The sequence below is a fragment of the Haemaphysalis longicornis genome, unplaced genomic scaffold, assembly GCF_048455015.1.
Source record: "Haemaphysalis longicornis isolate Haplotype H1 unplaced genomic scaffold, Haemaphysalis longicornis Haplotype H1 scaffold_5, whole genome shotgun sequence".
In the NCBI taxonomy this organism is placed as follows: Eukaryota; Metazoa; Arthropoda; class Arachnida; order Ixodida; family Ixodidae; genus Haemaphysalis; species Haemaphysalis longicornis.
In genome coordinates this window covers 85,805,587-85,821,101 of record NW_027526385.1, presented here as the reverse complement: position 1 = coordinate 85,821,101, position 15,515 = coordinate 85,805,587, and the positions used below count along the sequence as shown (strand labels likewise).

Genomic DNA, 15,515 nt, shown 5'->3' with positions numbered 1-15,515 from the left:
TCCAAAATTAACGAAGTATTTCAAGTTCCGCATGCCCTCAACACGAGCAAGAAGAAGAAATCCCGCCGAGTTTCTGGAAACAGCTTCGTCGCCTTAACCAGGGTGTCTAGCAAATTGCCTAATTCAATTTCCCTGACTTTTCCATGTTTTCCATGACAATTTTAAACGAAATTCCCTGACATATACAACACGCCATTCTGTGGAAATGGTCCCTGAAGCACATAAAAAGCGTAGGAAAACACATTCTATCATTGGGAAAAACACATTTGTTGCAAGTGCCCTAACTCTCAGAATGCACTTTAATTAAGTCCAGTTTGTTTGTTCAGTTTGAGGCTTGCTTGCCTTCAGTTACGGCTTCAGAGTTTATTTCATCTTGCGGGATAGAATTCAAGTTGCGCTTCAGCGAGCACCTTTTGCTTTTTTTCTTGATTGTCCTGGCTCGACATGCAACGTGAACCGCATGGTGCGTTTTTGCACGCGATTCGGGCACGTCGGTGTTGCGAGTGCGATTTTTGGCGGCCGCGTCGACGATTCGCGCACGCGGCAGCGCATTCTGCTTCGCTCAGAAAATGATGCGCGTCGCGCGCGGCAGTGGGAGGAGCCCGACGACGTGCGCCAATGGGCAGCCGCGCGCCCCATGTCGGCAGTTTCGAAGCTCTCGAGACAGCCGGCTGGCTCCGCCAGAGATGTTTAGGCCGGCTTACCACCCCCGCAGGTATTGCATGGGCGCTTTCACTAGCGGCGCGGATGATGTTTTATTGTACCGTTTTTCGCCCACATTATAAGCTCCTTTATTTCACAAGCGACTTCGTGCGTGTCTTAGAAGCGCTTAGAAGTGGTCGCTCGAACTCCCGTCACCACTCCGCGGCCGAAGCCGCCATGTTGCCGCCGCCGGCAGCACCGCGCGCAGCGTGCGGTTGGTGCGGGTGGTTCTGCGCCAGCGTCAGCGCGCCTGTGACGTGCGTGGCGCGTTTTCGCAAGCAGAAAATGCCCCATGTGGTTCACGCTAAACCATGTCATGTTCCTTTTTTTTTTTATTATGCAACTCTGGCTTCTGATGTCACAAGAAAAAAGTTCTTTCAAGATTAGCTCCCAAAGAGCGCTGCCTTTTAAAATTTGCTGGAAAAAAAGCGCGTTCTGCGTGCGATTTGGGCACCACCTACATCATCCCTCTGCGCAAATGCACCCAGCAACTTGAGCCAGCTGCGAGCTGCGTGAACCGCACGGCGAGTTTATGCACGCGATTCGTGCGCGGTATTTTCACGGCCGCGTCGACGATTTCGTGTCTGCAGTGGCTCCTTTCCTGCACAAGCAAGTGCGTTTGTGCCTTAAGTAGCATTTTAAAAAGCGGTTAAAAGCAATCGTTGGGGCTACCGCACTACTCCGCGGCCGGTGCTGCCGCCATGTTGCCAGCGCCATGTTGCCAGCGCCTGCTGCTTGGCACGCACTGTGCGGGTGGTTTCCGCGGCGGCGTCAGCGTGCCTCAGGCGTGCGCGGCGCTTTTTCGCTTGCAAAAAAACCAGAAAACGTTTCATGCGGTTCACGCTTTAGTCGCGCGCGAACATGTCGCGTTCGGTAACTTCTCGGGGGCCTCCAAAACTGTTCTACCGTATTCTAAAACTGTGTGGGCAGGCCCCGAAGTGGTTTTCCCTGACTGGTACTACTTGATTGAAAAATTCCCTGACAATTTCCTGACTTTTCCCGGCGGCTCGAAATTCCCTGACTTTTCCCTGTTTTCCCAGTTTTCCCGGTCGCTAGACACCCTGTTAACGAAGCGGCAGCAGATCTGAGCTTCCAGAACTACCTGAGTGCTGATGCAGATTCCGGCACGGTGGAGGTTTTGAATGATCAAGAAACTGTACAGTTAGTTTCCGGTGCACAGAAGGTGTCAGAGGATGCTGATGACTCAGAAACTGATGAAGCTCCTGTGCCCACTCCAGGCCAGGTGACGAACACCACTGACTTGCTCAGGCTCTTCACTGGGGCTCCCGGAGGAACCAACGACGCGTTGAATGTGCTTGCATGCTACGAAAAGTCTGTCTGCTCAATGCTAACGAAGCCCATGCAGGCGAAAATCACAGGTGTTTTTTTTTCAGGAAAAAAAGAAATTTATTTTCACCGCGGCCTGTTAGCGAATTAATAAATTGCGAGCGCCCCAGCTGCTGCAATTACAATGTCACGGTAGCTGCTGGGATGTGCCTCCCCTTTGGCACCAAATTCATGGAATCAACTGCTTGTAAAATGGCAGTCCCAATTTTACGAAGTTCTCCATTTTAACAAAATAAACCTTAGTTCCCGGCGGCTTCGTTAGATTGGGTTTCAACTTTCCTTGCAGAAACATCATGTGTTTAATAAAATAATATTGCATATCCTGCAGCCATAGTTCCACCCCGCAGAGCGAGCTACTCGTACAGCAGGGCAGTCAATGCTAGTCAATTTTGAACCTCAGAGGTATGGCAGCCCTTGCCACTGCTGCCTATTGCTTCTCATCACTGCAAGTAATGCCAACAGGCAGTGCACACACTTTGCTCTGCATAAGCAGATGCATCAAAGGCTGTAAGTAAATGTGCTATTTGCCAGGCAGCTGCTCATTCAATAAGGTAGTTCGCACTAATAGTTTTACGAGTACACAACTTACAGCTGCAAATTTTCGAAGATTGCAACAACTCTGTCTTGCCAGATTTGTACACGTCAAAATGGAGACCAAAAGATAAATGAATAAATACACGAGAAAAGAAAAACACCAGGGAAAACAAAGTGTTGTCCTTCACAAACCAAACCTCATACAAAGTGTTGCACATCAAAACTTCTCTGGGAGATCAGTGGATAACGAGTTGAGTATTTGGACAACAATTTTCCTCCTATTCAATCCATGCTGCACAGCATGGATTAAACTGCTAAGATAGCAGTTTGAACGGGAGCCAATTTTTACACATTCCATGCAGAGAGAAATCGAATGCCCACAGATACTTTAGTGCCAACTTGTAAGAATACCTGCGCCACCAATACCTCAGCTGGCATTAAGAAGCCCCAATCAATTAACAATTACTCCAGAGCAGCACCACCCCTTTTACACAGCTTGTTCCACACAGTAAACATTGATTTGGAATTTATCAACAGATTAACTGTGGTTACATAGTCACGAGTTTGACGAAAGTTCGTCTGATCGGGTATCATGATGAGGACGAAGATGAGGTCACTGTCCAAGTCAAGGTGAAAACACAGAGACGTTTCGAGACCTGTATGGCTTCCGTAGGGTCTCATAGGGGTTCTGTACGGGTCCCGTACAAATCTTGTATGGGTCTCATTTGGGACCCGTACAACTTCCGCACAGGTCTCAAAACGTCTCTGTGTTTTCATCTTGACTTGGACAGTGACCGCATCTTCGTCCTCGTAACTGTACTTACCTCCCTTGATTCCGATACAGTAGTGGAGCAAAGTTTCAAAAGCACCTTTCTAACCAGGATGAATATTTTTCGTAAGAATGTGTACTGCCACATGGGCTCCTTAAAGTTTCTATCGCTAGTCCTCGGAAGGTGTGTGCAAGAAGTCACACGAAGACAGAGGACAGGCCCTTCTCACCTTGTTCCTCTTTGACGTCTCCATGCAGGTACTGTAGGATGGCTGTGGACAACTCAGTGGCCGTGTCGTCAAATAGCTGCGGGGGGGGGAATAAAAAAAGAAAATGAAGTGGCAGTTAACATGGCCTTCTTGATATCAGACAAGAAGCACCACACCTGACGGCAGAGTTCCACTCCCGTTCGCCAGAACAGTTACCTTCGTTGTCTGCTTGAGGCCTACTTTTGCAACGAAAAACAAACTGTCGCGCACTCACACAGTCAGCCACATGCTGGTATCAGCCCTCCACACAACTCTCAGGTTCCACCAAACCTGCAATTAAACTTGTTACCCTAAATGTGTACCACACTTTCGCACGTACAGTCAAACCTGGTTAACTGGAAGTCGCATAATTCGAACCAACAGATAATTCGAACTGGTGCCTTGGTCCCGGCAGAGTGACGTGTATTTGAATGGAGGAAAACTTTCGCTAATTCGAACCCGAAACACGCGCACTGTTAATCCAAACAATATTGCCCGTCTGCACAGACCACTTTTCGTGACTTTTGAAGCCAAAGGCAAAAGTTCCATGCGTCACTAGCCTCCGCAGCTTCCAAAACTCATAACTGCATGCCTGCTCTGCGTACACTGAAGCGGCTGGCATAAACCATGCGACTTCTATGCACTGCAGATCGTAGTTCAAAAGTATGCACCTGCTTCTTCGGGTTCACATCTCAAACTGACAATTGAGTATGCCATACTTTTGCAGCACAGAATTATTGAAAGTGCACTCTGAAGGACGTCAATGCCATCTAGTACTTTACCGCGCATGCGTTTTTAATACTGGTAGCATGTACTGCCAATCAAAGGGACCCCAGCTAATTTGAACTCCAGCTAATTTGCACAGGTTTTCTGTCCCCTCGGAGTTTGAATTAACGAGGTTGGACTGTATTACCTGCACCAAAAACACGAAAATTTCGGGGTTAAAGCAGGGGTGCAGAATATACGTGAGGTATTTCCTTCGATGCGCATTGTGCCGCGAGGCCCTACAGCAGCAATAGCGACTAAGCTGCTCTTATCCAACTGATAGTGCTCATTTTTCAGACATAGCTCAAAAATATAAGTAACAACCTAAGAAAAAATATCGGGCAAGTCAGCTAGAGAGTCCCGCAAAGGAAAAGTGCTGTCTAAGAGTGAAGAGTGAGTGCCAATACTGAAAAACGCCACGAAAACATGGCTCCACACCATGATGACGATTAGGTACAAGTTGAATTTTGTTTGAAATGAGACAATGGCTTTCGCCACCATATTGGTCTATTTTTAGATGCTTAATTTAATGTAAACTGTCTCTAACTTTTAGCTTTTTGATGTATAATAAGTGTATTCTGAATTTATGCAAGAATGGTAGGTGGCGACTCCTCTTAATGTTTCATTGACTAGATCATTCAAAGCACACATCAATCATTTTTACACTGAATGGATAACGCCGACAAGCCGTGTCTGTAGGCCTGATGCTGCGCTGCTTTGTAAGTGGATCGTTACAGCATGGAAGGTGATTCCAGGTGAAATAGTTCGCAAGAGCTCTAAGAAAGGCTGTGTTAGAAAAAGCGTGTATGGAACTAAAGATGATATTGTGTGTGACAGTGACAACTGTGGATCAAGCAATAGCTCCAGTGAGAGCAGTGACGAAAATGTGCGGGCAATATGAGGGGATATTTTTTTTATTTGTGGCCTAAATGTGTGGGTGCAGATTATATGCATTGGCGGGTTATACGCGGGAAAATACGGTATGCGCTGAAACTGCGTGTTATGAGAATGCAATCAATGAATAAGGGCACCTTGAAGGGACCATGAACACAACATACAACAACTTTGCTGGAATTGAAGGACTGCTTTATCAGAACAATATTCACGCGAATTTTAACACAAAATTTTATCAACTAAGTTACCTAATGAGGAAAACAGAAGAAAAAGAGGGCAATTTACCAGCTACTTGTGCACACCCAACTGGCGCCGTAAGCCTAATTGGTGTGGTTTGCTGATAAAGGCAAATGTACCAAACATTTAAACAGTTTAGGGACTTGCACTAGAACTCGCAATGTTCCAAATAAAAAATAATTTTGGGACAATAAGGCAGCAAACAAATGCCTACAGTGGTATCACAATAATGCAGGGGAAATCAAATGAATCAAAGGCAAATGTTACAAGTGGAGAGGATGTGGCACTTTTTTTTTAAATAGATCTCACAGCTGCATGGAAGCTTTCAACGTCCAAAGATTGATGAACAAAATAGGCCAGGTAGAGCCAGGCTGCCTACAGAAATGTGTTGACGTTTTTGAACCGAAAAAGATAGCCCTGTCAGGTGGCCGCAGTAGCGGCCGACGACCTACCTCCTTCAGGGACAGGTTGAACATGAGGGCAGCGGCCCGCTCCTGCGCGGCCGGCCGGTCACAGAGGAGGCCCTGGACGACCGCCCGCACCGTGGCCTTGGCGTTGTTGCACGACTGGCCGCCCTCCTCGCTCCACTCGGAGATGTACAGCAGCCAGTCGTAGCTGCTCACGTTGCTGCACAGGTTGCACAGCTGCGTGCACCAAGGAGAGGGAGGGAAATTTGAATTTGTTGCTGGGACCACCAGTGTCTAGACCAGCTGTCGGTGACGAGACTATGTGCAGGCACTATGCAAAGGCCACAACCATGGGCCACAGGTTCCTGCGCCTCCTCTATACCATTAAAAGCAAAGCTTTCCTAATCTCATCGAGCGATTTTGTCATCACGCTCAATTTGGCCTTCATTTGACCGCAACTGCGCAGTATCCTTGGCAATGCATCACGTGACTCACTAAGCCAAGCTTCACCAAAGGTCACGTTTTCAGCGGTCCACAGCTCGTTTGCGCCTGACCACATGGCTCACCGCATGCATTGGCAATGGATGAGAGTGAGGGCGGTATTCTAACCACCCCACAGATATCACCCGACGAGCCGTTCGACTTGGAAAACGTTAGAAGCGGGACTACAACAGCAGACAAAGGCAGGTTTCGGACAAATAGTATAATAACAACAACTAAATCACATGCTAACCAAGTGTAACCAAGGTATAACCAGGCTAAGCCAGGCTTTCGCTTTGCATATTGCTATTACTTAGGGTTCCACTTCACTAAATAGCAAAATTAAAGGTTTTCTTACCCCAGGCTAAACACAGATGACTGGAAAATTAATTTAAAGTGTGAGGGCAACCCACTGTGGACAGGAACCAGTGTTGACAATACCTTCTGGGGAGTGTTCACAAGAGCATAACCCTGGAAACCTGTAAGTAGAGGAGTGGCACGACTCTGTGCTTCTGTGCTCACAGCTAGTTCTCGGTTCCTCCATCTCATTTTAACGTCCCGTCCACCCACTGTGAGGAGCTGTTCTCTCGTGCTGGACACAAATGCCCAGAAACACTAGCACCACACAAAATGTGACACACACAGACACCACAAAACACCCCACGTCACCCATGCTGCTTATTTTTAAAGTAAGTTTTCCATGTCTCACCGATGGCGTCCGTGCGCACCACAAAACACACTGTAGGAAAGCAAACTTTCTCTGACGATGATGGTGATCGTTGTCATCAAGCACCCCGAGAAAAAATGCTTCCCGTGGTCAGAATCGAACCTGGGTCTCTGGTGTTACGATCCCAACGTATATTTGACTGCGCCCTTCCGACACAGCCAAAGCAGCCTGGATTTGGAGAGGGGTGCATGGACATGCAAAATTAAGACAGAAAAATAATGTACCCGTCTGTCTAATGGCAATGACGACAATTTTATACTTTTTTGGTGTGAAATTAGATGGCGAGAGGTCAAAGTCAAAGCTGCTGTGATCAAAAGTCCAAACTGCATGCGAGTCAAAGCTCAATGAATCAAAGTCCAGACTCGGACGACAACCCAGTAACCCTTCCCGAGAAAGCTTTCCATTCAATCATTGTCGTCGTTAGACAGAGGACGATTTTTCTCCCCGTTGGTAGACCAGAAATGGCCTTGAACGAAGCTACTCCGCAGCAGGCTACCGCAGGCTACTTCATGCAGGCTACTCTATGGAGTAGCAGGCTACTCCATGGGATTAGACCATAATGCTCTCCATGACACAGTAAGAGAGGAGAGAAATATAGAACACATATTTACATGTGTGTGCATGCTACAGAATAATGTGGGAGAAGGGATTCCATGAATAAACATACCAAGGAGGTTGCAGAAAGCTGATAATGCCATTCTTCACTGAGTTAAAATTGTGTTGTGACTACATGGTCTAAAGAAATTAAGCCGAGAAAAGGTCTGCCGTTATCTACCCAGAACTTCGGTATCATGAGTACAGCACTCTACCAATTGACTTGCTATGGCCAGTGTCTTTCTTTTAAGTTCAATGTGGCTTGTACATAGCAGAGTTCAGAGATCAGTTGGTAACCATAAGAGAAGTGGAACATCTCTCTTCGTCAGTACTGCCTTTATTTTATATCAAGTGAAATGGGAATCAATCTTAGCCCCCGTCTCCAAATTCATAGCTGTACAATGCCTGAATTCTTCTGCTAGGCAAGTTTCTTTTGACTGATAGATTAGCTCATCGAGAATACAAACACACCAATCTTAAGCGTAGCTTTCGTGGAATAGGGTAGAAAATAGCAAAAACGTGAGGACAGGTGTCGCCCCCACTGGCTTACATCAGACATGGTTAAAATTCCGTGCCAAATATTTTAACAATACGCCTTCACAAGTTTATAACAACTTTGGATGTTTTTGTAGAGTCATGTTTTAACGTCCAAGAACAAAAAGGAAGCTAGAAACAATATCACGGGAGCTGAGCTTATCAGGAACAGAGTCAATAAGAGAGAGAGAGAGAGCACACAAACGTACCAGCTTGAGCACCTCGTCCTGCTCGTCGGGGGGCAGGCTCTCGATGCGGTGCACGTAGCTCATGATGCAGTGGCTCTTGCGGTCCTGGTGCAGGAACAGGATGACGTCCTCCTTCAGGGCCGCCGCCTGCAGCACCCGCAGCAGCGACAGCCGCACCGCCGACGACAGGCCCGGGTCGTTCAGCAGCTTCTCTGTCGGTTGGGGGAGGGTGAAGAAGCAGCGGGACAATGAACGTCCCCACCAACAGGCCAACACAACTGGGTCGCTGTGCAGTAGCCTTAATTTGCAGCAAAGCTTTCTTTGGCTCTCCTCCCGCTTTTACAGGGGCTGCTGCTGCTGCTGCTTTCTGGCCAGGTTTGCCACACCCAAGGGGCTCTGAAACGGGCTCGCGGGGGTGCACCAGGGAAGGTACACCAGATAACAGTGGCTGCCCCGTACCGCACCCAAGGGGATGGCTGGGAAGGTGACCGGTTGGGTGGGGTTGTTGCCAGGGGAGGCCCAGTTCACACGTGTATCATGCTCTCTGCTATCCAACCTGCTTTATAAAGGAAGTACGCAGTAATAACTGGAATGCTGCTTGTGGAACTAGAAAAGCCACAAGGGGTCATCAGAACTGAATTTGAGAGCGCCCAAAGACTGAGCAGTAAGAAAAAGTGATCGACAACAGGCTCATGAAAAGTTAGATGAAAGCTGTCGATCAACATCTAACCATTCAATGTGTAAGCAATGTTGCTGCTCTGTGTCCATGTAGTTACTCAACACACTGGGTGCCTTGCCCTTTTACTACAGAAACAGCGGCAGAGGGCCTCTTGTTTTTTCGAGATCAAAGAGCAGTTGTGAATGTGACACTGAATCATGGTCTTGAAGCAGAAAACGATAAAATTCTCCTTAGGACCTGGAAATTTTGGAGCACTCCTACCTGCAGGGGCTGGCTACAAATGGAAAAGTGAAGCTACTTTCTAAGGACAACACTACACTTTTACAGCACAAGAAACTAAACAATTGCTGGCCTTGTTACTTTCATCCCTGCATGAGACAACAAAAATTTCTCGTTTTAAGACCACGCTCAAATCCTTCACATTCCAAACGATAGTTTACAGCAAGCCAAGACCACACTGACGACTTCCCTCACATTGTCCTGACACCACAGATTTGTGGCTACAATTGTACAAATACCAAGAAGTTCACGGAAGAGAGATTGAGCTTTCAGCTTTTCAAACCTTGTCTCCCGAATTTTGACCCTAGCTTTGTTGTCTTGTCTTCCACTTCTGCCTTTTTAAGGCAAAAGCCTAGGTGCCTCATCATATGTGAAAAGTGGCCGTAGTCGGCAGCAGCTTCAATTTCAACGTGGCTTGTCACCTTGTCAATTCATCCCCTCTCTAGCTTACCTGGAACGGATCTGTTTCCTGTCAGGCATCTGTTTCCTTACACGTGAAAGAGATGGCTTATCTCGGCAGCTAGTGAGCTGTACAGGGTTTTTCGGCGGTTTTTCCTTTTTTGGGGTTCCCACCTGTTTTTTGTTGACGCATGCATGGTCTGGCGATTGGGATGTTTACATTCTTCGTGTTTCCTGATTAAACTTCAGTTGAGAGAGAGAGATCGTCCTGTGGTTCTTTCGTTTGTGTCTCGCTTTCAGTGTTGCGCTTTTTGAAGGCTTCGACATGCAAACTCTCCAACTAGCCCAACTCACCATTCTGCTGCACAATAAGTCTGGTTCGTGTGGGATTTGAACTCAGGTCGCCAGAGTGGCAACCGACCACCCTAATCACAGTGCTGGCCCCACACCCTGCCAGAATGGAACAAGAATCAGACTGGTGCGCATGTTGGTCAGGTGAACGCACGGCCCATCAGTAGGACAGGTTCACGTGGAGCACTGAGTGTGGGGATGCTGCCTGTTGAGGTAATACGCATCAAAAGACAAAGAAACAGGAGCGAAAAAAGAGATGTAACTGTCATGCAGGAGTAAAGAAGCCTTTGATAATCGCTAGGCCTTCACCTTAAAAGCACGCTGACTTTACCTCTGTCACATGGGCACTTTCAATCACGATTGAGTCGATCCGGATCGAGCTCAATCCGGATCGGGCGCTGCTGCATGGCCGTTTCAATCGCCATTGAGCCTGATCCCACTCGAACACAATCCTGCTTTCCCAAGCACGATTGAGGTTTCGAAGCCCGATCGGACGAAAACGGTGGTACTCTCGTCCCCGCTGTCCAATGGCACAGAAGTTGACAACTTCAACTAATGCCACAAATTGTATCAAATAACGACCTAAATAAGCATGCGGTAACATTTATATAGTAACGTATACCAACAACCGTGCAAAGTTACCAGACACCCGCTGCGAAATACATTTTTGGCGCCACCTGGCGTTCTTGTGTGCAACCAACGCAACTTCTCGATTGGGATTGCAACATGCCGTGTAGCAGCGGCGGTGCGGCGAGCGCGCTTGAAAAGTCAATCGCACTTCCCTTCAGTCTGGATTATTGAAAGTGTCCGTGTGACAGGGGTATTAAGTTTCCAAGGAATCTTTTCTGCAAGTGACAGCAGTGGGGCGGCCCCAAAGAGACGTACGGAAAAGGTCCAGCTGCGGAGTTCCTAGGGCCCAGGCCCCGTTGTCGGTGACCAGGTACTCGTGAAGCTCCCTCAGTGCTGCCCGCTCCTGGTCGTCAATGACGCCTTCCAGCTTAGACTCCAGCTCCTTCAACGCGGCCGCACCCTGCGTCGAAACAAGATTAATGACACAACAATTTGCAATAAATAAATCGGCCCTTCCACTCTGTGAAGAAGGACGACCAGTGATTACTGTCATGTAAACCTTACTCTGAAGAAGGCAAGTCCCTTGCCGATACGTGAGTAAACATCCTTGTTATTATTCTTGCCGTGTGTTCGACTATTTACTTACACTATATACACATATATACACCGACAGGGAGAATTGGCACACAGGTGGCAGGAAGCTGCTAAGGCTAATCGTGCGTCCATCAATAAGCCTGGCACGTAGTAGAATCTACCACATCTACAACTGCACCAGTCAACACACAACAGACGCTGCGCGCCGCCACCGGCACAGACGCACAGTGAACATGCAGAGTGTGGGGTGAAGCAGAAGTTTTTAGAGCAACTGCTCGTTTTTCGTGCCAAGAGCGCGCTGCGAACATGCACATTTTGCGGTGCACACATCCTTACTTGTTACCCCTATTCCACTCAATGGCACTGCGGCTTGCCCAACGAAACTAAAACTCCTCATAGTACTTGAACGCAGTTTTGATATCCGTTCACCTCAAATACTTTGAAATATTGGAAATTTTAAATTTGGGTCGAAGCAAATTCGAATACTGTAATATTCGTTCCAATATTTGAAGCAATCGAATATTCACACAAGCCTAGAAGACTGTGTACAGCAACAAGTTTGCTAGCACAACCAGTTGCACCAGACAAGCGACTCGCTCATTCTAGCTTTCAAACCACAGCAGACTTTTCGCACAATCCGAAGCACTGGAGTTTCCACACTTTAAGACTTTCAGGGATGCCGTTTCATACTTACACTGCTGGCCCGAAACAAAAGACTGCGCAATAATAGCTTTTCCAGAGCTGTAGACAGAGGAATAGTACACACAACTACAGGGGCACTCTCCTATACAAAAAAGATGACCGTGTATGACTTTGACACTTCAACCCTCACCTTACACGGTATATCAGCCTATTCTAATCCCAGACATCATCACTTTGTAATTACTCGTCATTATCTAATCCCTTCCCCACCCCTTCCCATTGATGCTACACGCCACACCAGCTGCTTTGAAATGATACCGTAATTTTTTAAAAGGATAACAGAGGAACATCTAATAGAACAAACGACAAGTACCACTAATTCCTGATAGGGTGAAACTTGCTGCGCTAAAAAACTCAGGGTCAATTTCTTTCCCAAAACAATTCATAGGAACATAAAAAACGGTGACAAACTCCTCCTAAGCAGCTTGAAAAGCTCTATTGGACCACGCTTGTGAACCACATTAAAAACACGCCAGGACTATAGACGAATCCCTGTCACCCAACCAAGAAGCCAAGCAGTCCTTTAGGCATGGGTTTCAAAATAAAGTTTCTCTGTCTCTCTTTTAAATCTCATTATATGAGGTAATGATGATTATGGGGATGCCGTCAGGGAACACGGGAATGAACTGACAAACTTTCACTTGGAAACAAAGATGCATCATATATCGACAAGCACAAAAAGACATGGAAGCTACTATTAACTCCTTAATTAATTAAGGGCTTATGACACCCTGAGCTCGTCATGAGCAGTTGCCACTTTTTTGCTTATGACGACCTGTGGTCGTCATGGGTCTTTTGTGCCTTGGGTCCACAACGCTTTTGATGAGCACAGCTCATCAAATGCTGCCTTCATATTTAAAACATAGATGGCAGCGCAGATTCTGTCATTGGCGCTTTTATTAAATGAGAGTTTGCACACTAGATGGCGGAACGCGTGCCTTGTGTTTCTAGCGTGTTATAAACATGTGGCCCCATCCGTGCGGCATTCTACATTTTCCTCCCTCAGATTATGAGAGCGCAAATAATGAGGACGTCGGAGTTGTGTTTGATTCCTCAAATGAAGAAGATAACGATGGCATTTATAAGGACAGCGAGTCTGTAATAATTTCAGAACACTCCTCAAATGCCCCATGCATAGGATATTACGGTAGTGGAGAGAGGAATGACCATAAAACAATATTATCTGCCATAAAATGTTTTCGCAAATGTTTTTCTGTTTTGAACGTGTTATTGCAGCCTTTCACACAATAAAAAAAAATTGGTAGTTTTGGAACATAATTTTTTCGTTTAATGAGCCCTTAAGGGGTTAACCTCTAGTGTCGAAATAGAAGTGACGAGAAGGGTAAAAATGGACTCACATCGACTTGAGGATAGAAGACTGGAGGATCGCTGTACCGCCGAGACTTTCTCACGGGCGGAGGTCGGTCTTCCAGCTCCCCGTTGCTGTCGGCAGCTGCTGAATCCGAAGCCGGGCGTGGAGCCGACTCCGAAGCCGTCTCTGCGGCTGCCTCTGAAGACATCTTCTTGGTTTTAGATGATGCCGATTTGCGCTGCTCAGGTGTCGTTGATTTACGCTGCTCGGGTGTCGTCGATTTACGTTGTTCAGGTGATGTTGATTGGCGCTGTTCGGGTGATGTTGAACCTGAAAGGAAAGTTTGAAGTTCAACTTGTTTCATGCTCGAAGCATGGACAGAGAAAACACAGCCCGAAGCAATGACTTACGAAAAGAATGAGAAAGGCACTGCCTCACAGGTATTAGTGAATTTCAGTGTCAGCTAAGGTTACTACTGGTTATTGATTAATGTAATTGGTAATATTTCACTAAACGACTTTTCTTTTTCAAGCTTTGGCCAACACATCCGAGGGTATGTGCTAGTAAAGTATGCACACTGCGGCATACTTTGCTAAGCCGTGCACGAACTTGCCGTAAGCAAACAGCACACATTTCAAATACAACAACCATAATCTTCAAAGAACTAACACTCTAAAACAAACTGCAGTGCCCCATCACCTATGATGATCCTTTAACTCGAGAAGTTTGAGAAGATGCTGTTATAATAAAAAAATGTTACTTAATCACAGGAATTTCGGCATGGAAGCACAAAACGTGTACTTATAGACGTTAAAAAAGTATTAAGCACTAATGACAAAATTAAATATCGATAAATATACCATTGTTTTGCCCCGACCTTTAGGCTCAGTTAAATATTTCAGGCTTTATTGTTGGTGTGAATTAAAAAATTTCGCAGGGCTGAAGCATCTTCATAGCATCTCTGAGATATGCTGAAGCATTTTTTTGCAAGCTTTACTGGTCGTCATCACATTTTTACAAAATGCTACCTGAAAGTACAGAGATAGAAACAGTAATGAAAAGTGGAGCAATGCCAGTGCAATAAAAAAGCAGGAGTTCCTGACCATGTTAAAGCATTTGCAAGTCCTCATAAGGTAGTTAGGCTAGTAATGAATTAAATACACTTGAAATTGAATACGGTCGAATGTTTTTTGTGTGCACCGATTCGTAACAGTTTTTATTTAGATACGATGATCAAAAGCACAGTTACGTCTGTATCAGCAACCTTGAAGGCTTTAAAAGAACAGCAGACAGAATGTTTGGCTCTAAATCCCCCCCCCCCCCCCCCTTCTAGTTTCAATGAATAAACATTTTGCTAATTTAAAACTTACGACAATCAACGCTCCCTCTCTGCCTTGGCAAAATGCTTTCTATTTGATGTCTACACATCTGACCACTCAATATTTGCTTGATTCCGGCATTTTTTAACAGTGATGCGGTTAAACAAATCGTAATTTTTAGTGTCCGCAGTTAAAAATACCAAGAAATCGCCAAGCGCGCACACTTGAGCGCGGGCCTCACGACGACCGCCCAGCGTCCCCTGCGCACGTTTGTCAAGCCAAGCATACCCACTTAGGCAGAGTGGCCAAGAGTGGCAAAAAAAAAAAAAAAAAAAAAGAGCCAGTGTTTGTCGTAATCGTAGGTACACTTGCTTGGAACGAGAAAGACTTGTCATAGCGTACGCCCCTCCATGGTGATGTCCAACGATTATTACTTTAAAAAAAATGAAATAGCCTCAGACTTACAGCACAAATGATGGAGTAAAGGTTGTTGCGGCAGCAAAGAAGAAGCAAATCGGCTGCAGTCCACGATTTAAACCTTTGTGTTGGTCGTGAAGGTTGCGTACAGCTTCGCTACATTCAAGTCTTACACGTCAGTGTGAGCTCCCTTCATTTTTTTTATTACCCTACCCCGAACTTCAAGTTTAAACATTTCAACTGCACTAATGATTCAAAAACAGCGAGCCAGAGTGTACTCACTCCGCTGTCCCGACGGAGGAAAGGGAATGAAGTCCGACGGAGCCCCGCCACCAAAGCTGAGCCCCCGTGCTGTTTCCCCTCGGAGCGAGAGGTTCTCAAAGTAGGTTTGAAGCGTGCCACCCAATGGCCTGCGAAGAAGCACACATGCAAATGACAATGATGAGAAAACAAAAACAAACAAACAA

The 15,515-nt window shown here is 46.3% G+C and overlaps 1 protein-coding gene across 1 annotated transcript in view; it reads right to left on the bottom strand.

Moving 5' to 3' along the window:
- The window catches only part of LOC144138538 (uncharacterized), a 39,300-nt gene that overhangs the window by 4,506 nt on the left and 19,279 nt on the right, over positions 1-15,515 (bottom strand). Inside the window, exons 5-10 of the mRNA XM_077670875.1 lie at positions 15,331-15,458; positions 13,359-13,642; positions 11,020-11,164; positions 8,448-8,638; positions 5,949-6,140; positions 3,583-3,658 (exon numbers count right to left, since the gene is read on the bottom strand). Of these exons, the coding sequence (XP_077527001.1) occupies positions 3,583-3,658; positions 5,949-6,140; positions 8,448-8,638; positions 11,020-11,164; positions 13,359-13,642; positions 15,331-15,458 (1,016 nt within the window). The remainder of the gene's footprint in view (positions 1-3,582; positions 3,659-5,948; positions 6,141-8,447; positions 8,639-11,019; positions 11,165-13,358; positions 13,643-15,330; positions 15,459-15,515) is intronic.